Source organism: Oratosquilla oratoria, chromosome 39 (assembly GCF_046742065.1).
Source record: "Oratosquilla oratoria isolate Oo_2021 chromosome 39, ASM4674206v1, whole genome shotgun sequence".
NCBI classification, from domain to species: domain Eukaryota; kingdom Metazoa; phylum Arthropoda; class Malacostraca; order Stomatopoda; family Squillidae; genus Oratosquilla; species Oratosquilla oratoria.
In genome coordinates, this window is record NC_134815.1 from 8,265,269 (window position 1) to 8,292,267 (window position 26,999).

Here is a 26,999-nt window from a genome sequence, read left to right on the forward strand (position 1 = left end):
GAGGGTGGTGGAGGGAAGGGTGGTAGATAGAGCTTTAATGGACTATGTAGTGGTAAATAGGATTATGATAGGAAGAGTTAAGGATGTACATGTGCTAAGGGGAGAAGGTGGGGGAATATCAGATCATTTTCTGGTGGAAGGTAAGTTAAGAGTGGAGGACAGATGGAGAAAGAGGAAAAGGAAAAAAGGTATGGAGGTGCTTAGAGTGAACTCTTTAAATAAAAAAGAAAAGGAGAAGGAGTACAAGAAGAAGCTGAAGGAGGAGTGGGAGTGGAGGATAGAGTGGAGGTAGGTGTGGAGGAGGAATGGGGATGGTTCAAGGAGGGAGTCACAAAGTGTGCAAAGATGGTGTGTGGAACAAGAAGGACAGGAGGAAATAGAAGGAAGGGTAGTGAATGGTGGGATGAGGAAATGAAGAGGGTTGTAGAAGAGAAGAAGCGAGCTTACACAGTTTGGTTACAAAATAGGACGAGGGAGTCATATGAGACGTACAAAGAAAAGAAAAGAGAAGTAAAGAAAAAGGTAAAGGAGGCAAAGAGGAGAGCAGATGTAAAATGGGGTAAGAGTATGACAGAAAATTTTGAAAGTAATAAAAAGATGTTCTGGAAAGAAATTAAGAGAGGAAGAGGAGGTGAATCAAGTAGAGAAGAAAAGGTAAAAGGTGCAGATGGAGAGATGATAATGGAGGAGAAGGCAGTAAGGGGAAGATGGGCAGAATATTTTAGGGAGTTGCTAAATGTGAAGGAGGATAGGGAGGGAAAGATAGCTGCAGTGGGAAATGCTAAGAAAATGAGAGTGATGAGTGAGGAAAATGGAGGAGAAATAAGGAAGGATGAATTGAAGGCAGCAGTTAAGATGATGAAAGCAGGTAAGGCACCTGGTCTGGATGGATGCCATGCAGAATGTCTTAAAAAAGGAGGTACAGTAAAGGTGGAATGCCTGGTGAGGTTATTTAATGTTTGCTGGAGAGAGGGTAGAGTGCCGGAGTACTGGAGGAGTGCCTGTATAGTTCCACTTTATAAGGGAAAAGGGGACAAGTGTGAATGTAGTAGTTTCAGAGGGATTAGCTTGTTAAGTGTAGTTGGGAAGGCTTATGGGAGGATCTTGATTGAGAGGATTAGGAGAGGAACAGAAGGAGTAATTGGTGAGGAACAGTGTGATTTTTAGGACAGGTAGAGGTTGTGTAGATCAGATCTTTGTGGTAAGACAGATATGTGAGAAAGCTATAGGAAAGGGGAAGGATGTTTTTTGGGCCTTTATGGATCTGGAAAAGGCTTACGACAGGGTAGACAGAAAGGCACTGTGGGAGGTTATGCGGATATACGGGATAGGAGGAAAGCTTCTCGGAGCTGTCAAGAGTTTTTATGAGAGTAGTAGAACTTGTGTCAGGATTAGAAATGGAGAGAGCGAGTGGTTTGAGGTAAAGGTGGGACTTCGTCAAGGATGCGTTATGTCACCCTGGCTGTTCAACTTATACATGGATGGGGTAGTGCGAGAGGTAAATGCAAGGGTAGTGGGTCAGGGATTAGAGATGGTTAAAGAAAATGGAGAAAAGTGGTAGGTGAGCCAGCTGTTGTTTGCGGACGACACTGGGCTTGTGGCAGGATCGGAGGAGGGATTGAGGAAGTTGGTGACAGAGTTGGGGAGAGTGTGTGATAGAAGAAAGCTGAAGATAAATCTGGGTAAAAGTAAGGTGATGAGATGTACAAGGGGTGAAAGTGGCAGTAATCTGGAAGTGAGCATTAAGGGTGAGCAACTGGAGGAAGTGGATAGTTTTAGATACTTGGGTGCAAATGTGGCAGGAAAAGGTGGAGTGAAGGTGAAGGTAGAATGTAGATTGAGAGAAGCGAGTAAATGCCTTGGTGGATTAAAAAGTGTAATGAGGAATAGACATTTGGGAATGGATGCTAAGAGGAGACTGTATGAAGGAGTGATTGTGTCAACAGCACTGTATGGAGCAGAAACATGGAACATAAGAGAGGAAGAGAGAAGGAGTTTGAATGTGTTTGAGATGAAGTGTCTGAGAAGTATGATGGGGGTTACTAGGCTAGATAGAGTGAGAAATGAGGAGGTGAGGAGAAGAACAGGGGTGGAAAAGGAGGTGGGAGATAGGGTTGATGAAAGAGTATTAGGATGGTTTGGACACATGGAAAGAATGAGTGAAGAAAGACTAGTAAAGGAGGTATGGAAGGCAGATGTGGAGGGAGTGAACATGAGGGGACGTCCTAGGATGAGATGGATGGATGGGGTGAAGGGGGCTTTGGGGAAGAGGGGAATGTCTGTTGAGGAAGGACGGGAGAGGACAGAAGACAGGGGTGAATGGAGAATGGTTGTATATGGAAGATGTTGTGATGCATGAGGTGGAATGGACGGGAGGATGGGGGGTGAGGTAGTGTGTGTGAGCAAAATTTTGACGCAGCCCGAAGTGATTTCTCCCCGTCCTCTCCTTTATATGGGGGGACGGAGAGGGGGGGTCGCCGATTTAATGAAGCGGCCTTGCTGTGGATGTGCTGTATCTTGCAACACTGCTTCTGACCCAGGGCAGTGGACAGGGTGCAGGGATGACCCGTCATCTAGGAGGTGCTAAGATGGGAGGTAGGGTGGAGGGGTGTGGAGTGTTTTCAGGGATGGAATGGGTGGGAATGATTTCATGCCTTTTCCTTTTTGGCTACCTCCCTAGTAAGGGGGGAAAAGCCTTGGTATATGTATGTATGTATTATTATCATCATCATCATCATCATCATCATCATCATCATTATTATTATTATTATTATTATTATTATTATTATTATTATTATTATTATTATTATTATTATTATTATTATTATTATTATTATTATTATTATTATTATTATTATTATTATTATTATCATCATCATCATCATTATCATTATTATTATTATTATTATTATTATTATTATTATTATTATTATTATTATTATTATTATTATTATTTTTATTATTATTATTACTATTACAATTATTATCATTATTATTGTTGTTGTTGTTATCATTATCATTATTATCATTATTACTATCAGCATTATTATTATTATTATGAATATCATTGTAATTATTATTACTATTATTATTATCATTGTTATTATTATTATCATTATTATTATTATTATTATTATTATTATTATTATTATTATTATTATTATTATTATTATTATTATTATTATTATTATTATTATTATTATTATTATTATTATTATTATTATTATTATTATTATTATTATTATTATTATTATTATTATTATTATTATTATTATTATTATTATTATTATTACAATAATCATAGGCTTATTGGGTATAGCAGCATTACTGCTGAAAATATACATCCTACAAGATTATAACAATATAAAACTATGACAGTGAAAAGATGTTGTTACAAGCATTAAAAAAAAAAAAGACAAAAAAACAGTAAGGTGAGGAATAGATGTGTAGTACAACATTGTTAATTTTTGTTGTTGATCAAGTCCAGATATGTCGGTATGGCGCTCTTTTTATTCCAGTCAGTGCGTGACCCTTATCGGCTTAATGGTATTATGGTGCCGCACCTGCAGCCGTGGTCGTGGTACCTGCGGAGGTAGCAGGTTCCGGTGCCGAGGATGTTTAACTAGGGTGACCGCAAATGACCTCAAACTCTAAAGATAGCGGTCAGCAAGGGTGGGTAGTCCAAGTGTGGTGAGAGCGTGTGGATAGGTGGTGTATGCTCTGCCATGGATTATGCGACAGTTCTCTTCTGCACTTTCTCCAGCTGTAGCTGCTACGTGATTGTGAGTGAGGAGGTCCAGGTGGGTGATGCATACATCAACTTGGGTAAAATGAAGGAAGTGTAGATGGTCTTGAGATCTTCAGCCTGAGCCCCTAATGAACTCAGTCGACGCAGCATATACAGCTTGTAGGAGGCTGCCCTGACGGTGTTGGCGGTGTTCTTCTTCTAGGTCAAATTACTGCTTGATGGTTATCCCCAGCAGCTCTGTTGACTGGACCACTTGTAGGGGTTGGCCGTCAATTGTCAGCAGGGGAGGGGGGAGAACATCATTGGAGGTGTGGAAGTGCATTGCCACAGTTTTCTTGTGGTTGAGGGAGATTTTGTTGTGCACTGTCCATGTATTAGCTTGTCCAGCGTGTCCTGCAGTGGGTCGTAGTTCAGGTCAGTGTTCCCCACCGTGCAGTCATCAACATATTTCCACCTGTGCGATATGCCTCCCAGGGCATCGTTGATGAGTATCAGGAAACACAGTGTCCCCATTCTTGTTCCCTGTGGTACCACACAGGATAGGTGCTGGGCTGCGGAGACGTGTCCCTGATATCTGACAGCTTGACAACGGCCCATCAGGAAGTCAGATAGCCAAGCCATCAAGGAGGTAGGAAGGCCAAGGTGGATGGCTTTGGTGATGATAGTGGTGTGATCAACAAGATCGAAGGCTTTCATGATGTCAATGAATGCCACTGCAAGTAAAGTCTTGCGCTACTCGAGATTTTTTTTATAGATAAATTCAAGGAAGCTAATACGATAGTGAGTGGTGGAGGATGTTTTTACGTTATCAAACTGCTGGGGATCAATGAATTTGCTGACTTTGGAATATGCTCATTCGAAGACAAAATCCACACATATAAGACTAGGAACAGGAGTGATAGTAATGGGTCTGAAATCACTAAAGGATTGGGGTTTGGAAGATTTGGGGATGGGTGTAATAAAGTCTCTCTTCCAATCCGTAGGACATTTGTTTTGCTTAAGTGACGCATTGATTATTGAACAAATTGGGATGGCAAGTTCGCGAGCAAATTCACGATAAAGTTTGATGGGTAAGTCTACGGGTGTAGAGGACCGCTTTGACTTGATGCTAGCGAGCTTATTGGCAACCTGAAAAACATGTACTGTGGGGGGAGAAGGGGAGGGGAGGAAAGCAGGGAGGAGAGAGAGGTCAATACCGGGCAGCGTTTGACAGATGGATGCGAAGTGGTCATTTAATTGCTCAGCCGCAAGGTCTGGTGAAAATTGTGATAGGAGGGGGATGTCAGATGCCTGCCTCATACCACACAAGCTTTTGACCCTGTTAAACCACAGGCTGCTGTTCTGCTGTAAGTGCTTGATCTTGTTGGGGTAGTACATTTTCTTGGCTCTTTTTATTTCCCTTATGACTTTGTTCCGGAGTTGTCTAAAAAGGTTTATGTCAGTGTAAAAAGCTTTAGCACGCTGTTGAATCAGTCTCTTAATCCTGGGAGTGATCCATGGGGCATCGGCTGGGTGTGTCCGCGTCTGCTTCAAAGGGAAGTGTGTGTGTGTGTGTGTGTGTGTGTGTGTGTGTGTGTGTGTGTGTGTGTGTGTGTGTGTGTGTGTGTGTGTGTGTGTGTGTGTGTGTGTGTGTGTGTGTGTGTGTGTGTGTGTGTGTGTGTGTGTGTGTGTGTGTGTGTGTGTGTGTGTGTGTGTGTGTGTGTGTGTGTGTGTGTGTGTGTATTTGTTTGCGGGAGTGTGCATGTGTATATGTCTGTGTACGCACATACCCACTCAAACATATGCGAGAGAGAGAGAGAGAGAGAGAGAGAGAGAGAGAGAGAGATGGAAAGAGACAGATTAAGAGAGAGTGAGAGAGAGAGTGAGAACACTGGTGAAGTTTTGTATATGAAGTTAGTAATATGAGGAATTGGGGTGTGCATGAAGGTTATAAATTCTTTTAGATACTTCCTGTAATGGAATTGATACAAAACATATTAGACTTTCGAGCTGTCTCTAATCTTTACAATGTGAGCCCTTTAGTAACACATTTGAGGTAGTGCATAAATTTGAATATCTAACGTTAGAGAATTTTATTCATTCGAAGAATGAACTTGGATGGATGGAGATCTTAATCAGCGGGTCTTAATCGATATATAATACCTTACCTTCATGTGGAATTGGTGTATTAAGTGAATAGTACTGCGATTAACAGGCGAAAGTTTCTTTCTAGTACTTACCCGTCGAGCTCAGCCACTTCGATGCGCTGCATGTCTGCGTCTAGCCAGTAGATGTGGTTGTGCAACCAATCCACGGCGATGCCAGACGGACCCTCTAGGCCCCAGCGGATGATGTCTGCCAACACAGACGTTGATTAGGGTTTTTCATTACTTTCTGGGTGTAACGGATATAAAGAAAATGGCCTCGAGACAGCCAAGGTAAGAATAAACGCCATCCGGTACGGAAAGAGTTTAAATTTATTATAATCCTTTCTTCATTTCCAGGAGTTGCCACACGTATGAGTTAGATAAACTGATAGTTGCGGCAATGGGTATCGCTAAAAAAGAGGAAGTAGTAGAAAAGTTGAAAAAAGAAATATATAAAAAGAAGTGGAATAAGATGAAATAAAAAAGAAAAAAGAAAAGAAGGAAAAAAAAGAAGGCGAAAAAAAGAGGAAGAAGGAATTGAAAAGGAGGAAGAAGAAGGAATTGAAAAGAAGAAGAAAATGAATAAAAAGAAGAAGAAAATGAAGAAGAAAAAGAAAATAAAGAGGATGATAGCAAGGAAGAAAAAGAAGAATAAGATGATAGTAAGGGAGAAAGAACAACAACAAGGAAAACGTGAAAAAAGAGTAGTAGAGATGACAAAGAAAGGGAAGAAAAAGAAGAGGAAGAAGAAGAAAAAGAAAAAGAAGAGATAGAGGTAAAAAACAAAACAAAAACAAGAAGACGATCAAGAAATATGAGAAGGAAAAGATAAAACAAAAAAATTATAGGTGAATACCCCCTAAAGATACAGTTTGTTTGTCCTGACAAAGGACCTGAGTGGGAAGACTCTGGGCAGAGTGAGATGTGGATAAACAGAAACCCTTGTTAGTCCGGGGCTTCTCCATTAGCTCCATACAAATTCCTTTAGTGTCGGACCATGTTCATGTGTGTAAACACTATTTCCATGCCCTCAAAACTCTTACATTTGAACCAATGCCTCTATTTTCCATATGAAAATTATACCCAATTATATCACAGAGGTGAGTGACCTACTGTCTCAATATATTTTCTTTAACAATACCATCCACCTTATCACATGAAGAATATATACCCTACTCGGTGGGCTTCATTGTCTGTCCACCATAAAAACGACAGCCTATACATTCTTATTCTCTATCCCGTAACTCATACCTACTATTTGCCATTAGTACGAGTTCTATTTTCTATATGAAAAAAACCTTTTCGGTCAAATGTAGTTCTATGGAGTAAACAAGTCTTTTTATTGTAACAAATGCTTGGACTATTGTGTTTATAGATTCAAACAAATGTCTAAACGAGATTTTTTATTCATCAGCAATTTATGATCTATGCTCCATGCTCATTCATTTGTAGCACCAAAACACTCCGGTTTCCTCACCTGTTTTCCCGGTTCCATTGAGGTGGGCGACCATGATAGCATCCAAGGAGACGTCAGTCCAGAAGAGGAGGCTCAGGCGGAAGTGAAAATCAAGGAATATTGCGTTCATGAGGTCGTCAACTACTGGACGATAGTCGCCCTTATCTAACAGAAGCTGGAAAGAGAGAGGATCCGAGTTAAGAAAAGAACAATATACTTTGAAGCTTTAGAACGTACAATACACACGCACACATCTACACAAACACACACACACACACACACACACACACACACACACACACACACACACACACACACACACACACACACACACACACACACACACACACATATTCATGTACACACGCACACGCACATAAATACACACACGCGCGCGGGCGCGTACGCGCACACACAAACAAACAAACATATGCACACACGCACACAAACTAAAAAGAAAATTATTTCGAAAAAATAACTGGTTTAGCACATGATATGTTTGCAGAAATCGAAACAGATAAAGCGTAGGAAAGATGGAGGAAAAAACTACCAATTTGAAGTAGGAGTACAAGAGATCCGGGAATGAGTACACACACAAAAGATAATAATAATAATAATAAAATAATAATAATAATAATAGACAAGTATAAATCCCTCCCTAACCTCAACATTCAACAACTCTCTTAAACAATAGACTTATCTTTCCTTTACCGCATTCACTTCTATTAATATCTGTCCATCTGTACCTTTTACCTTTTTCTCTCAACCTGACTCACCCCCTAATTCTTTTCAGTTCCTTCCAACATATGTTTTAAGTCTTTTCGAACTTTTCTGTCGTGGTCCTACCCCATTTCACGCCCGCTTTCCTTTTTGCTTCCCTTAATTCACGTTCTGCTTCTCTTCTTTTTATATCTCTCATATCGTCAACCTCATAAAGAAAGTGCCTAAATCATTTGTCCAACTTTTCAGGAAATCGAAAAAAAAAAATAGTTTTTATATTCTATTAAATGTACGTAATGTTCCTCCTAACGTAGTTTTAACTTACTCAGACACTAAATACAACATTGGGAATTGTACCACAGGGAGGAATGAAAAATTAATTGAAAAAAAAAATCCAGAAATTGACGAAAAATGACTTAGGCAATTTCTTTACGAGGGTGACGATATGCCTTCTAAATATTACCTTGCAACCAATCCACATACGTTCACATCTTCTCTTCTAATATAACATCTCTTCATCCCACCCTTTCTTCAATTCCCTCGCATCCTCCTCGTCCCACATACTAAATCTGCACAATGTCACTTCCTCCTTAAAACTTTCTTATTCTTCTTCTACTCCTACATCTCTCTCCCTCACCACCTCCATGCCTCTTCTTAAATCTCCTATTATTTCTTCTTACTAAATTTGTTAATTCGTAGCACTTCTCTACTACTTAAGCGTTTCCTTCTCCATTTTTGTCCCCTCTCAATTTTCATTCAACCAAACCAATATCTGATATTCCCCTACTCTTTCCCTGAAAATATAGCATTCAGAACTCTTCCTAATCCATTAATGCCCTGTTAACCACCCTTTTATATGTATATTTATTCTTGGCTTTTATCTTAAACACTATTTGCTATCGTCAACTCCCTTTCGGGACACATCTGCAATATATATATATATATATATATATATACACACATATGTGTGTGTGTGTGTGTGTGTGCAATAATGATAATAATAACAATAATAATATACGGTCTATTGGGTATAGCAGCATTACTGCTGAAAATATACAACCTACAGAATTATAAAATTATAAAATATAAGTGTAAAGATGATGTTACAAGCATAAAAAACAGGAAGCTAAAGAATAGACGTGTTGTACAACATTGTGTATTTCTTGTTGGTGATTAACTCCACAAATATGGGGCTCTTCTTATACCGGTCTGTGCTTGTTCTGATCGGCTTGATGGTATTGTGGTCACGCACCTCGCGCCGTGGTGGTGGTGGTAGTGCTGGTGGAGGGGCGAGGGGGAGGGTGTAGCAAGTCTCGGTGCCGAGGATGTATCACTAGGGTGACCGCAAACGTGTGTGTGTGTGTGTGTGTGTGTGTGTGTGTGCGTGCACGTGTGTGTGCGTGTGTGTATACATGTATGTGTATATATATATATATATATATGTGTGTGTGTGTGTGTGTGTGTATATATATATATATATATATATATATATATATATATATATATATATATATATAATGTACTAATGACCCATTTTCAGAGAAGAATAGGCGAAAGTAGAAAGATCCGTATATTTCGATCACTATCTGTGATCCTCTTCAGCAGATGTGATTACAGAGTGAGGTGAACAGGTAGGGACGAGGGCTCAGGTCACGTGTCCGGCACTACGTGGGCATTGGTGGATTTTGTCCAATGCTAGTATAGAGGGTAGCAATGTATTTACAGCAAAGGAAGTTATGCAATCTGGTGACCATTGGCCATTGGAAATATCATCACTAGGAATGTTATCTATTAAAGAGGATTCTATCATTTTTCCTCTAAAAATGCATTTAGATTTATGAATTATTTCAGCGTCGTCCCAATTTATTTGATGTTTTTTATTGGCGACATGCTGAAATAAGGCGGATTTTTCTTGCCTATATTTGATTGAATTCTTGTGATCTTTGATCCCAGTAGTGAGGTCTCTACCCGTTTATTGAACAAATTATTGGGATAATTGAAGATGAAGTTGACTTTTTCTTTCGGTAACAATTGAGACATATCATTGATTGATTTTTTGTATGGTAATTTTATGCAACAATTATCCCACTTAGAGAAATGGGAATCAGATTTATAAAAGCTAATTTTAGCTTTGCTAAGGGCATTCTGTGAAAACCACGACGGGTATATGTATATACATAAATATATATATATATATATATATATATATATATATATATATATTTATGTATGTATGTGTGTGTGTGTGTGTGTGTGTGTGTGTGTGTGTGTGTGTGTGTGTGTGTGTGTGTGTGTGTGTGTATGTGTATGTATATATATATATATATATATATATATATATATATATATATATATATATATATATATATGTGCAGATAAATCACAAAACTGATACATGATCCAATAATTTGCTGGTTACCACTAACCACATCTTCATGGGAGATACAAATGGGTGGTACAAAATAAGCAATAACATACAAGTAGTAACAGTATGAATAGGAATGTCACAAAAGCTATTAGGAGAGGTAACTGGGAGTGGTAGAGTAAATGAACAGTAACGGTCACACCACATAATCAAATCGGAAAGCACAACATAAGTACATTTCAAAAACGTCACCAAGAGTTCATACTTGGTGAAAATTTCCAACTTGCTTACAAATATTATCAATAATGAAACTATCTAACTTATATAACTACTAATGTTAAGATTAACTCCTTCAGATTGGTTAAACGAGACTGCTCTCCATGATATTCCTGTTGACAATTGAATAATGGGTGAAGCTTTAGCCCCGTCAATAAAATTATTAAATTCTTTCTTATGAACAAATAATGCATTTAAATCTTGTACTGTTCTAGCCCTGTTCTTGTGTTGTTTAATCCTAGTTGATGGTTCTTTGTCTGTTTGCTTTAGGTAAAACATCTCACAATCTCTGCAGAAGATGCTGTACACGCAGCCACTTGAATCCATTGGCCAATTCTTAATGATTAAATTCTTGAATGTGCATGGATTATTAAATACCACTTTCATATTCCGACATTAGAAATATACTCAAAAATTTCATCTATAAATTCAAGGCTGTATATACGGAGGCCACATAAAAACATGGAAAAAACACTATATGTTTAACTTTGTCAGGATGGGCCGAATAATGATGAATGTATGATTTTTTTTTTTTTTTTTTATAAGTACTAAATTTGAATTTATTACTTTTAAATGAATAAGACAATCCAAAACGGTCCATTTACCGTTAATTTCTAAATCTAAAGTGAATCTAATGGAGGGAACCATGTTGCTAAGGGACTGCAAAAATGTATCCAAATTCTCAAGTATATATCCACAGGCAAAGAATATCAACAACATACTTAGGTTACACCAATTACCATTAGATGGCAAAATATCACACAATAAATATTTGGTATAGGTATTTTGATTAACTAAGTCACCTCCCCTAATATAATTTGCTTTATAACATTCCTGCTTATACTATTACTACTTGTCTTTTTTTGTTTACTTTGTACGACTTTCATCTATATCTCCCCTGAAAATATGAAATATGCGAGAGCCCTTGGGGATTTCGTGTCTCTTGTTTTCCTCAGTGCTAGCCATCAATATATATATATGTATATGCATATATATATATATATATTTTTATATATATATGTATACATATATATATATATATATATATTTATATATGTATATATATACATATATATATATATATACATATATATGTATATATATATATATGTATATATATATATATATATACACACACGTGTACATACTTATATACATATATATGTATACACACACACACACACACACACACACACACACACATATATATATATATATATATATATATATATATATATATATATATATATATATATATATTATCACCCACAATGCGTTTTAATTCTAAGCCATCAACTTCGGAAGAACCGTGGAGGCACATGCAGAAATTGAAATGTGGTACGCCCGAGGACTCGAACCAACGGCGGCAAGCATGTGACCAGTGCCGTAGTGACTTAGACCAATACACCATCTCTCTTGATGGTGTCTGAGTCTACGCTTTTTTTTTGGGGGGGGGGGGCAGATTCATATGTTTTATTCGATTTTCGTATGATTTCTTTTTTATATTTGGAATCAGTTTTGTAGCTCGCCGTTGTACTTTTTTCCAGTCTGTCAATGTCTAATGAATTTCGGTGACCATACGGAAACAGCATATTCCAAATGTGGACGAACTAACGATTTATATAGCTTGTTAATGAGTGATGGACTTTTGAAGTCAAAAGATCGCGCAATCAGTTCTAGAAACTTATTTGCTTTCTCAGAGGCTGAAATACACTGCTTGGATGATCTGAGGTCGGTACTGATAATTACGCCGATATCTTTTTCACTATTCACTTTTGTTAACGAATTTCCAAATAACTTGTAATCGTACTTACTCTTATTTTTACCTATGTGCATAGCCTTGTATTCACTTGTGTTGAATTTCATTAGCCACTTTTCAGACCATTGCTGTAATTTATATAAATCTTTATGAATATCTAATTGGTTTAAGTGATCATTTGCCATTCCGCACAGTTTTGTATCATCAGCAAATTTGGAAACAGTAGATTTTAGTCCATGGTCTATATCATTTATATATACTATAAATAGAAGTGGCCCAAGAACGGAACCCTGAGGAACTCCACTTGTAAAAAATTTCCATCTAGAAGTTTTGCCATTTAAAACAACTCTCTGTTTTTTATCATTCAACCAATTACTAGTCCAACTTAATAGGTTACCACTTATTTCGTGTGAAGCTAATTTAGTAAGTAGTCTTTCGTGAGGGACGATATCAAAAGCTTTTGTAAAGTCTAGATATATTAAATCTATATTGTTTCTTTTGTCATAATATATGACTGTGTTGTAGAATTCGAGTAAGTTAGTCACGCAAGAACGGTTCCGTCTGAAATCATGTTGGCTATCATTTAACAAACAGTTACTTTCTAAATGATGTTCGATAGCATCTCTGATGATAGTTTCCATAATTTTTCCTACGATTGAAGTCAAACTTATAGGCCTATAGTTATTTTTTTGTTTCACCTTTTTTGAATATGGGAGTAACGTTAGCTAGCTTCCATTCTCTTGGGACATCTCCGGATATGATGGATTTCTTGAAAATGATTTCTAATGGAACAACAATCTCATTTTTCATTTCCTTTAAGACTCTTGGATGCCAACCGTCAGGCCCTGGTGTTTTATTAACTTTGAGTTTCTTTATACACCTTTTAATTTTGTCTTTTGTTATATTTACCGTAGTAAGTTTACCCTAGACTTTTCACAGGTCTCAGTTTGGAGTTCACTTTGAGGTGTTTCGTTTACGAATATCGAGCTAAGATAATTGTTTAGAATATTACACATTCCTTCATTTGAATATTCAAGTTGACCGTCCGCAGATAATAGTGGATCAATGTAATTCCTAACAACCTTTTTATCTCTAATGTAACTAGAATTCTTTGGGATTCTCTTTGGATTTATCAGCGATGTTCATTTCGTATTGTCATTTTCGTTTTTTAATTGTCTTTTTAAATCTCTCTGTATTAATACATAACTTTCATAGTCATTAGATGCACCCGAGGACTTATATTTCTTATAAGCCTGTCTCTTTTTAGCAATACTTTTTTCAGTTTCTTTGTCGAGCCATTTTGGGCGAGCCTGATTTGGGGGACGCCTGTCCTTAAAAGGAATGTAAGTATGAATCATCTTAGTGAGCGTATTTTGAAATATTTCCCACATCTGATCTACAGGTCTTTCACTTAAAATTGCTTCCCAATCTGTAAGCTGAAGCTCCTGACGTAGTCCTATGTACTGAGCTTGACTGAAATCGGGTATTTTAGAAACACAAATATCTATTTTAATTTTTCTTTTAAGTATTTTGAATCTAAGTAAGTTATGGTCGCTATTTGCAACAGTTTCAGCGAATTCTACATCAGTTATCATGCTTTCGCGGCTAGTGATCAATAGATCGAGTAAGTTCCCATGTCTTGTGGGCTCTTTTACATGCTGAACTAAGTAATTGTCTCCAAGAAAATCAATCAAGCGATTACCTATATGGCCATGTTCAAGGGTCATCCAATCAATGTCAGTAAAACTGAAATAATCCATTATCAACAAATCCCGGTTGCAGAAACTAGACAGTTCTTGCAATAACAGTTTGTCGTCTTTGGCCCATATATTACACCTACATTCATTTTTTGTCCATTTGTTTGGGTTAATCCTACCCACAAACTATCATATGCATCCTGTTTCACTTTCTCTAAAACACAAGCATGGATATTGTTTTTAACGTACAACAGAAACCCCTACCTTTCTTGTGGTTTCTGTCCTGATGAAAGTGTTTAAATCCCGCAATACTAAATTCAGCTTCGAACTCTTTACCATTTAACTATGTCTCGGTTATTCCTATCATATCGAGATTTTCGCTTTTGACATACGCCTGTATTTCTTGAAATTTGTTTCGTATACTACGAGCATTAAAGTACATGGTTTTCATGAAACTCGTAATTATTTCTTTTTGACACGTTTTGGGTTTCAATAGCATGCCTTACATTATAATTTTGTTTTTATTGACACCTTGCTCTATATTGTTATTTGGTCCTTCATTGACATTCAATGCTTCCTTAACATTTCTCCCATCAAAATTAACATTTCCCCCATCATGGACACCTGGTCGCTCACGGTCATCCGATCTCTCTTTTGTACGCTTTGCCTCCCTACGTCACCACGATTTACACCGGCCTCCCGTCGTTCTTTTACATTCTGTCCGGCACCCCTTCCTAAAATTGTATTTTGTCCTCCAGTGACATTTTATCCTACCGTGATATATTTTCCTCCACTATAATTACATCCCATCGTGATCTTTTGTCTTCCACTGTCATTACATCCCATCGTGATGTTTGGCCTTCATTGACTTTCTGTCCGGTATCCCTTCCTAAAATTATATTTTGCTCTACACTGACATTATATCCTACCGTAATATTTTCTTCCCCATTATCATTACATCCCATCGTGATATTTTGTTCTCCACTATCATTATATCCCATCATCCCATCGTAATATTTTGTCCTCCACTGTCATTACATCCCATCGTGATATTTTGTCCTCCACTGTCATTACATCCCATCGTGACATTTTGTTCCTTGACATTATATTCTAATGTAACATTTCGTCCTTTACCGACATTTTATCCTAAAATTATATTTTTTCCTATACTGGCATATTGTTTTACATTAATGCTATGCTCTACTCTGTTTTCCCAAGTACACTCTCTTTCCCCTTCCCTTTGGGCTTCTACCCCAAAAAAGGAACTAGTTCATTACAAAATCCCACAATGAGGTTTGTAAGAACATCTTTGCCTCTGCGGGTAAGGTGGATCCCATCAGAAGCGTAAAGGTCATAACGCCTGGAAAAGAGATACCAAGGATAAAAAAAAGTGTTATCCCAATTGTGTGCGCAATCGTGATGTCCTATCATTGATCCCTATGACTCTACTGTTCCAACACGAGCCTGCGTAGATCCTCGGGAGGATCTCACAGACTACGTTACGGCTCCCACGTTCCTTCATCTCCTGAAGGAGACCATCTCCCCGTACGCGCAACCATTCACTTGCCACACACCATCTACCCACCTCCCATCCAAGAATAATTTAATCTGGACAAAGCAGATTAGCAGAAATATACGTCCTTCCACACTTATGCAAAATATACCCCAGATCCAAATAAATGCACGGAAGAACTATATAAAGAGCTCACCAACCTCATACTCTCAGCGGCTCATCATTCTATACCCAAAAAAGGAGACAATAAGAACAGAAAAGGACACCCATGGTGGACCTCGGCCTGCAAGGAAGCTGCCCAACGGAAACGCAAGACCTACCATCGTTACATCAGCGAAGGCACGGAGACCAGCCATGCAGCCATTATAAAGGTAAAAACCCAATGTAAGAAAACAATCGCCCAAGCCAAACTACACTACTGGGAAAACTCAAGTCGGAAGGAAGAGGACCAGGGAGCAGCATGGGGAAAACTAAAAATCCTTAAAAGAAGATACTACCCGCCCGACAGGAATCTCGCCACCCTCGATGGAAATATTCTACAAACACCTGAAGACAAGGCAGCAAGATTTTTTCAACCACTTCGGTAACGCCAGCACCACCTCCAAGCTTCCAGAAACGCAGCAGAAACTGCGCCGCGAGGCCGAATACAACATGAACTTTACTCCCCCACGACACATAAAGGCACCCCGATATATACGAGCTACGTAGAGCTCTCAGAGCGACCCAAGGAGCCTCAATATCACCTGGAGCAGATAAGATATCATACCCCCTCCTGAGACATCTCCCCATTGATCTTCAAGAAAAACTACAACAAAAGTTGAGGTGAAGAAACTGTCCAAGAAACCTGAAAAATTACTACATTGCTTCCTAAACCCAAAATTAAAAAGCCCGAATACCTAATCACCAACTAAAAACCCATATCCCTTACATCATACATTGACAAAATATATGAAAGGATAGTACTAAACCACCTCACTCACTTTCTGGAGACCAATGGCGCTCTACCAAAATTCCAAGCAGTTTTCGAAAAAGCAGAAGCATCACGGACTATATAGTACGACTTTCTGAGCACATCCGAAGAGCACAACTCCAGAAAAGATTTCTACACATCTGCTTCCTCGATATCACCAAGACCTTCGACATATGTATCATCGGAGATCTACTCCTTCATACGATCCTTCATCAAAGGCCGCAAAATAATAGTCCGATGGAAAGAAACACTAAGTGACCTGATGCCCATCGATATGGGAATCCCGCAAGGATCTGTAATCGCCCCCCTTACTCTTCACACCGACATAGGCAAAGGCCAAAGAAAAGACACATACATCACAGCATATACGGACGACATAGCCCTATGGAGAAAATCCAGATTTAGACGCCATAAAAAGGACACTACCCAACACCGAGCAGATCTCCGAATCTTCCAAAACCAGGTAGATCAAGTCATTGCAAGTCTGCAAAACCATGATTTGATGATGTCCCCAACCAAAACCGTATACATGCTTATACATCGTCCCGGATACAAAAATGGTGGTTACCCTGACTGGGGCCACCTTCGAGTCAATGATGTAAAGGTGCACTCATTACACATCCGTCCGATATTTAGGCGTTATTCTTCAAAGAAACGGCCGATGGACACTACATGTTCAATACGCCATCAACAACGCTAAACGCTCCCTCATTAACAGACGACAAACTGTTGTTTCAAGAACTGTCTAGTTTCTGCAACCGGAACTTGTTGATAATGGATTATTTAAATTTTACTGACAATTATTGGATGACCCGTGAACATGGCCATATAGGTTTTTGCTTGATAGATTTTCTCGGTGATAATCACTTAGTTCAACATGTAAAAGAGCCCACAAGACATGATGGGAATTTATTCGATCTATTGATTACTAGCCGCGAAAACATGATAACCGACATAGAACTTGGTAAAACTATTGCAAGTAGTGATCACAGCATGGATTCAAACTGCTAGAAATATATAGAATAGATACTTGTGTATCTAAAATACCCGATTTCAGTAAAGCTCAGTTCATAGGACTACGTCAGGAACTTCAGCTTACAGATTAGGAGGCAAAATTAAGTGAAAGACCTGTAGATCAGATGTGGGAAATATTTCAAAATACACTTACTGAGACGGTTCATACATACAACCTGATTAAGGACAGACACCCCCAAATCAGGTTCGCTCAAAATGGGTTGACAAAGAAACTGAAAAAATTATTGCGAAAAAGAGGCAGGCTTATAAGAAATACAAGTGCTCGGGTGCACCTAAGGTCTGCCAAAGTTATGTAATAATACAGAGATTAAAAAAAAATAATAATAATAAATAAAACGAAAACGACAATATGAAATGAACATCGCTGATAAATCCAAAGAGAATCCCAAAGAATTCTATAGTTACATTAGAGATAAAAAGGTTGTTAGGAGTCATATTGGCCCACTATTATCTGCTGACGGTTACCTTGAATATTCAAATGAAGCAATGTGTGATATTTGAAACAACCATTCTAGTTCAGTATTCGTAAACGAAACACCTCAAAATGAACTCCAAACTGAGACCTGTGAAAAGAGTAGGTGTGAATTTACTAAGGTAAATATAACAAAAGAAAAAATTAAAAGGTGTATAGTGAAACTCAAAGTTAATAAAACACCAGGGCCTGACGGTTGGCATCCAAAAATCTTAAAGGGAATGAAAAATCATATTGTTGCTTTATTAGAAATTATTTTCAAGAAATCCATCATATCCGGAGATGTCCCAAGAGAATGGAAGCTAGCTAACGTTACTCCCATATTCAAAAAAAGGTGACAAAAAGAAACTAAATAACTACAGGCCTATAAGCTTGACTTCAATCGTAGGAAAAATTATGGAAACTATTATTAGAGATGCTATCGAACATCATTTAGAAACTAACAATTTAATCAATGATAGCCAGGATGGATTCAGATGGAAACGTTCTTGAGTGACTAACTCGAATTGTACAACACAGTCTTATCGAATTATGATAAAAGAAACAATATAGATTTAATATATTTAGACTTTGCAAAAGCTTTTGAAACTGTTTCCCACGAAAGACTACTTACTAAATTAGCTTTGCACGGATGCAGGGATAACCCGTCATCCGGGAGGTGCTAATATGAAAGGGAGGGTGGAGGGGTGTGGAGTGTATTCAGGGATGGAATGGGTGGGAGTGATTTTATGCCTTTTCCTTTTTGGCTACCTCCCTTGTAAGGGGGAAAAAGCCTTGGTATATGTATGCTATTAAGTTGGACTAATAATTGGTTAAACGAGCCTAAACAAAGAGTTGTTCTAAATGGCAAAACTTCTAGATGGAAAACGTTACGAATGGAGTTCCTCGGGGTTCCGTTCTTGGGCCACTTCTAGTCACAGTATATATAAATTATATAGATCATGGACTGAAATCCATTGTCTCTAAATTTGCTGAGGATACAAAAATGTGCGGAATGGTAAATGATCGCTTAAACTAATTAGATATTCAAGAAGATTTAGATCAACTACAGCAATGGTCTGAAAAATGGCTAATCAAATTTAACACAAGTAAATGCAAGGTAATGCACATAGGTAAAAACAACAGTAAGTACAACTACAAGTTATTTGGAAATTCGTTAACAAAAATGGATAGTGAAAAGGATCTCGGCGTAATTATCAGTAACGGTCTCAAATCATCTAAGTAGTGTATTTCACCCTCTGAGAAAACAAATAAGATTCTAGGACTGATTGCGCGATATTTTGACTTCAAAGTTCATCTCTTATTTAACAATCTATAAATTGTTAGTTCGTCCACATTTAGAATATTCTTTTATGTATGGTCACCGAACCTCATAAAAGACATTGACAGATTGGAAAAAGTGCAACGGCGAGCCACAAAACTGATTCCAAATATCAAAAATAAATCATACGAAAATCGCCTAAAACATATGAATTTGTTTTCCTTAAAAAAAAAGAAGAAAAAAAAAAAGAAAGAAAAAAAAAAGCGTAGACTCAGAGGTGACTTGATACAGGTCTTTAAGATTCTAAAGGGGGTTGACAACATCATAAGCGACAAAATTTTCACACTGAATGAGAAGCAGACAAGAAATAATGGTCTCAAACTGTCAGGAAATAGATTTAATTTGGAAGTGGATAGAAACAACTTCGCCAACCGTGTAGTTAATGAATGGAATAAACTTCCTGCAGAGGCAGTGCAATGTAGTTCAGTTTGAAGCTTTAAGATTTGTTTAGAAACCTAAGCAAGATGCTGTAATGCCTGTCATTTATTTGATATTATTTGTTTATTTGTTTGTTATTATTTGTTTGTTTATTATTATTTGCTTGATTATTATTTATTACTATTTATCTGTCCAGTTATTATTAATTACTATTTACCTGTTTGTTTATTATTTAACTTTACCAATTTATTGGTTTTATTTATCATTATTTATATTACTATAATTTCATTTGTTTATTTGTTTATTTACTTATTTATCATTATTATAATTTTATCGCATCAGACCTAGTTATGGACCAAAAGGTCTCCTGTCGTCATGCTCCTCCTTTAACCCTTTGATGCTGTAATGCCTGCTATATATTTTATATTATTTGTTTATGTGTTTGTTATCATTTGTCTGTTTGTTTATCATCATTTACCTATTTACCTGTATGTTTATTATTTAACTTTACCTATTTATTTTATTTATTATTTATATTATTATAATTGTATTTACTTGTTTATTTATTCATTTATTTATCATTATTATAATTTTTTCGCATCCGATCTAGTTATGGATCAAAAGGTTTCCTGTCAGAATAATACGACATGAAAAAGGGTCATCGAAAAGAAACGCTGATACACTTGACCTAAACTCTCGTCCGTTCAAGACGCCTCTCTGGCACTCAAGCCATGTATAACCTTCCACCGAAGGCCGTTCACCTGTAAGAGGCTGGTAGATAAAGGTAGACAAGTAAGGTAGATAGAATGGTAGGTGGCGAGAATTTCATTTTTACGAGTTAGATATTTTGTAAACAATAGCCGCGAAGGAGTTGCGGAGTTGTATAATCTCGCTCACCATCTAAAGTTTTATAAACAACAGTTAGGGTATAGATTTTAATGCTAAGGTGACAGTATGTTAACTAGGTCATTCCGCTTCGATGTTGAGATTCCTTGTGTAAGCAGTATTGTTTAAGATGGTGTAACAGTCTTTCTGATTGGAGAAGGGTGGAGGAGGAGAGAAGTTTTATTGGTACACAGGAGAAAAGTCACGCCCTTAAGGGGAGGCACTTATTTGTAACAATCAAGATTATTGGATGAATTAGCTAGTGACGTCAGAACAGAGATGGCTTAGTGAGTGGATTGGGGATACCAGGTGGGAGTCCTCTGGTGTACCTAAGGCAATAACGTTTTAGAGAATTAGTGAAGAAAAGAAGAAAAACTACACCTCCGTTTTAATTCACCCCATCAAGAAACATTAATTTCATAGAGACGAAGGGAACTGAAAAGAAAGTGATGGGGTCAATAGAGAGAGAGAGAGAGAGAGAGAGAGAGAGAGAGAGAGAGTTTTCACCTGTCGAATGTCGTTCCGGTTGGCAAAGATGAGCGAGGGAGCCGGTGGTGGGCGAGCTTTGCAGGTGAAGCCGTCCGGCCGGAGGATATATTCTGAGGCGCAGGAACAGCTGTAAGACCCCTCGGTGTTTGTGCAGATGTGTGAGCAGGGGAGGAACTTAGTACACTCGTCTGTGTCGATGCATCTGGAAAGAGTTTGAAAAGACGTTCGTAGAAGTTTGTCTTTCTAAAGTTTATCCTTATCTAAATCAGGATGAGGTTAAGGATGAGGAGGAGGACAAGGATGAGAAAGAGGATGTGGATGATGATGAGGACGAGAATAAGGATGGAGATGAAGACGAGGATCAACATAGGATAGATGAAAACCGGGATAGGTAAGAAGCGAAAATCGTGAAAACGATAATGATAAGGACGAGCAAGAGGAAAAGTGAGAGGAGAAAAAGAATGAGTAGGAGAACGAAAAGGAGGAGGAAGAGGAGCGGGATAGTCAGGACGAGAAGGAAGAGGGGGAGGAGCCAATAAAGGAATGGGTAAGGAGGAGGAAGAAAGAAAGAAGGAAAACCGAGAAAAGGACAGGAAGAGGTTATGGAAGAGTAGGTGGATGGTGAGTTGAAAGAAGGGAAAGTATGTCGATAAAGAAGGTCAGGAGAAAATGCAGGTATTTTAATGTGGAGATTATTTAGTAATGATTAATAGTGCGGTAACACTATCACTACACAGAGTAATATTGCCAACTCTTCTCTTGGCATAACTGAGAACCCATTTCAAATATGTGTTGTTACGAGGGAAAATATACGTCAGCAGATTCAGAGAGTGTTTTCGGACAGTAATTGGACAAAAATATCGAGGTGATCATATTGGTATAGCGAGTCAGTGCCGTATGCGTGCGTATAATTGAAATGACCTAATATCATTAGCTATATACAGACAACAAAATAAACACGAGGCCAATCACCAAACATGATATAAAAGATGCATCCTGTAGTGCCACCTCTGATACCCAAAATATTTAGTTTCAGAATGACTACTGCGATTATAACAATGAATGGATGGGCGAGATGTATATTTCGCCTTCATAAAATCGTGTTCTATCAAGAGCACCACTTATGATGATTTAGAAAATCCTATGTTAAGTCGGATTATTTTGATTAGTAATCACTGCTACCATCCCAAACCCTAAAAATATAGATATAATTTGACTTCGTGATAATTCTTGAACAAACACTATTTTATTCCATTCTTTCCCTTTAAGGACTTTTTTTGTGTGTGTGTGTGTTACTTATATTTGCTGAATGCAGTTTAGAATAATTAAAGGAAATCGGTTGATTTACTGATCTATGATATACAAATCTAATTAATCATACAAAATAAAATACATCATATGTAATATATTCTTTATCACAGCTTACAGTGGATTATTATTTATGAAATAATTACGAACAAAAGAGGTAACGTGTATTGAATGGATTGGAGGTCCCAATGGCTTGACTGAAACGTTTAGGTATTACGCTTGATAATTGTCCGGCCAACGTGTTTGATATTTACTTTACCCCTAATAACCTATCCTAACCTAATTCTAAAAAAATTATTTTATCTTTGGGAGAGATCACTTTATCGTTGGGAGGCAGCACTCTTGGCCACAACCCCTTCCACAGTTGCTTAGTTATATCCCTATAGCCTATTTCAAGAGATTTTGTTTGTTCGATCACCACGCTCGATAGATTCATGTAATTAGTTGGTGTTTACACTACCTATCCTCCTATTAGAAAGGGTTGTCGGCTTAGACTCACTTCGCTTCATAACTTATATGTACCTGTACATTAAGATATTTTCATTAATCTCAATATATACAAGGATTTTTCATTGGAACGCTAACACATACCTGTTAGCGGCTAGTACAACCCATGGCCGCACGTGAGATCATGGATAGCGAATGTATTCAACCTCTGGATAAAAACACCGAATACCACTTCGTAATACAATTCCTCTAATGGAAACCTGAACAGTAGGTTGGGGATTTTCATCCCTCACCTAAATTAAAGGTTTCTACCCTATACCTACATATGAATACGTACTCATGACATCATGCAGGAGTGAAGTGAGAGTTGTAATACCCAAATGCCATGCGTGATCTCGCGTATAGAATCTTCGAAAAAAAAATGCAAATAAACGAAAATTAATACTCAATTAGATCCCTGGCCTTACAATCCAGTTGCATCCTTGGGAGTTAGTAACGGGGAAAAATTAGAATCCAGCTACACCCCAAACCTAGGAGGTCCGTAAACTAATATTAGGGGAGCGTCGCCAGCGATCATTCGAAAAATTGTGGTACATGAGCGAATTTTAAGTAAACATTTCAAAAGAATCTCTACGATGGTGGCAACACTCATACAAAGTTATAAAGCTGTATTTCGTTTCCGTTTTTTTTTTTCGTACAGCATAAAATAGATAAAATATTGGTAGCCTCTGGCAACCCCATTGCATTAAAACAATTTGTATATTAAAATAGCGTCAACATTTCTATAGCCATTTCGTTTTTTGCTACAGAATTGTGTTTATGGGGATAATTGGCAACTCTTCCCACCAGCATACCCCACAAAGACAGTGGACAGGGCATCAGTACTCTTGAAAAGGTCAAAGTAGGGTGAAGTCGCTCCTGGCGTACTCACTGTACACCACAATTTTGATTCCTCGCCCTGTATTGTTGATGTGATCATGGGAAAATTAACAAGAAACAAGAGAGTGAATCGGCAGAATATGGAGAGGGCCCGTGAGTGCCCGAAAAAAAAAATGGAAAAAGAAAGAGGAGAAAAGCATTATAGCTGCACCCAGCACTCCTTAAGCATCTACTAGCCACGCCCACCTTACACCTCCTCCACCCACGCCACACCACTCGCCTTCACCTCACACCTCATCAGCAAAGAAGAGGAAATTGGAGATTTGCTAAACATCGTAACCATCAAACAAATGGTCGCGAAAATTTAAATCCACCGCCCTGTAAAGTTTATGTTTTCGTTCTTTCTATCGTTCTTTATGAATTTTTGTAATTTTTGTTTCATTTGAACGAAAACATCATGCTATTTATTTTCTGCAGTAAAAAATAAAAGAAATTTGACTTTTTTATTTTTGAAACCTGAATTTTGCAGCATTTTTTAATTATTCAGAGAAAAAAAATCATAAAAGAATTAGAGGTACTAGTTTGATCAAATGTATTCAATAGCTTTTGTTCTCCAGACTCTAAGCTTTCATTTCATACCAAGCTGAATGATGTGGAAGGATTTTCCATTAAGTAATTAGAGCTTCACTAGAGCTTCACTATATCTTCACTATGCCTTATATATACATGGGAGGAACACAATACCCTGAGGAATTATGCACTAATGTAAGGGGTAATTATACCTAAGTTCATTAAATACATATTTGATAATTCAATTTCACCTACTCTATAAAGCGATGCGATACTCCCTTAAGTCCAGTCTAGTTTAATAACATTTTTCATTAGATTCACTACTACCATACATAAGTTAATAAAAATAACCTGATAATATGTGTGCTTTTAATTCAATGATATATTTAAGTTGGGGTTCGAGAGTTTAGATCTTCTACCACTTACGTAGAAATAGAAAAGAACAACAGTTATTTTACAGGTTTTATTAAAAATAATAGAGGCCTTTTTCAATTGATAGGAGACATTCTAAACAGGCTATGTATAGCTTAATCAGATTTCATGACCAATCAACACGGCACAGTCGAAGAAGATGATGAATTTAACAACTTCAACACTGTTACGTCTTTAACAAACCTGGTTTCCTCGTGTGAGTGAACGAATAGTTTTATTCAGCTATAGTTTCTCTCTCGTGCTGAAGTTGTTGAAACACTTAGTTCATTCAACAGAGTTATGAACTTGGAATATTTTAGTTCTAGATAGCACCAGACAGGTTAACAGTGGTAATCGTATTAAAGTGGTTAAGGAAATTGCGTTGTTTTTTTTAGCATATAAAGTTTAGTTTAAAATTTTAGCCTTTAAATGATATCTGTTCTAACAAACTGCAAAAAAGTGAAGGATACATACATTGGATAAAAAAAAAAAATCAATAGCTTCATGCACTAAAGTGTACAAAAAAAGAAATAGGACTGTATCCTTATTATGTGCTAGTGAAACTGACAACCAAATCCTGAAGAGAAAAAGTAGACTTCAGGACATATTTCACATATCCTTGAATAGTCTTTACATGAAACTGAGAGATGAGATGCGGTTGACTGCTGGTGCAAAAACGGACATTTCCGCCCTTCGTATTCGGCTCATCATGATGTATCAGCCAGCAATCTCAAGGACAAGTACTTCACAAAGGTTCTGAGTGGCAGAGTTGATAAAAACAGATGATTCATTTGTACACTGGGTTTGCTGATCGGTGAATCTGTCCATATGTATGTATATATGTATGTATATATATATATATATATATATATATATATATATATATATATATATATATATATATATATATATACATATATGTATGTATACATACACACACACACACACACACACACACACAAGGTGAGATAAACACAAGGAATCAATAGGGATTTATTCTGACGTTTCGTCCTTACCAGGACTTCTTCAGAGTACATACACTTTCAAACAATTCACACCTTAAATACCCGCCGAGGCTTTCCGCGTTCCGCCATGATCGACCTGACCTCTCGTCCTCCTCCGCTCTGCCTCGCGAATTATCAAACGGCTCGCCGTTTTGTTTACTACGGGGAAACCAGCAAAGGTATTAAAAAGGGGACAGTTGAGCGCAGGAATGACGTCAAAGCACACCGAGTATCAAACTCGCTAGTGGTTCATGTAGATACTCATGTCCACTTACCAGACTAGGACAGAACAGAGGTGCTGCAGAAAGGACTTCCTAAGAAAGGAAGAAAAATAACTGAAGCAGCTTACATCGCTCTCCATCCAGACAACAACCACCGCGATGGGTTTATCAAAGTAACAAAAACGGCGGGCCGTTCGATACTTCGCGAGGCAGAGCGGAGGAGGACGAGAAGGTCGATCATGGCGGAACGTAGAGAGCTTCGACGGGTATTCAGTGTGTGATTTGTTTGAAAGTGTATGTACTCTGAAGAAGTCTTGGTAAGGACGAAACGTCAGAATAAATCCCTAACGGTTCCCTGTGTTTATCTCACCACCCATCCACTCATCTGTCTTACATACTTCAATATATATATATATATATATATATATATATATATATATATATATATATATATATATATATATATCTCTGTGTGTGTGTGTGTGTGTGTGTGTGTGTGTGTGTGTGTGTGTGTGTGTGTGTGTGTGTGTGTGCGTGTGTGTGTGTGTGTGTGTGTGCGTGCGTGTGTGTGCGTGTGTGTGTGTGTGTGAGTGTGTGTGTGTGTGTGTGTGTGTGTGTGTGTGTGTGTGTGTGTGTGTGTGTGTGTGTACGTGTGTGTGTGTGTGTGTGTGTGTGTGTGGGTGAGTGTGTGTGTGTGTGTGTGTGTGTGTGTGTGTGTGTGTGTGTGTGTGTGTGTGTGTGTGTGTGTGTGTGTGTGTGTGTGTGTGTGTGTGTGTGTGTATTCACTTGGTCTTTGGATCACGTGTTGGACTCGTGATCGACAGCTATTTCCCTCCTGGAAGAGAGCTCAGAGCTCGTAGGTCCGATCTATGGGTAATGCTATGACCTTGCACACACACACACCCCCAACTCCCCGCCCACGAGAGTTGAAGTAACACACATATACACA

At 37.8% G+C, this 26,999-nt stretch overlaps 1 protein-coding gene across 2 annotated transcripts in view; it reads right to left on the minus strand.

Annotated features, from left to right (window-relative positions):
- LOC143020273 (low-density lipoprotein receptor-related protein 4-like) overlaps nucleotides 1-26,999 on the minus strand; it is a 297,790-nt gene that overhangs the window by 84,393 nt on the left and 186,398 nt on the right. For both annotated transcript variants that reach the window (XM_076176505.1, XM_076176504.1), the window contains 3 exons: nucleotides 21,229-21,412; nucleotides 7,352-7,505; nucleotides 5,968-6,082 (listed from right to left, as the gene is read on the minus strand). In XM_076176505.1, coding sequence (XP_076032620.1) covers nucleotides 5,968-6,082; nucleotides 7,352-7,505; nucleotides 21,229-21,412 — 453 coding nt within the window. The remainder of the gene's footprint in view (nucleotides 1-5,967; nucleotides 6,083-7,351; nucleotides 7,506-21,228; nucleotides 21,413-26,999) is intronic.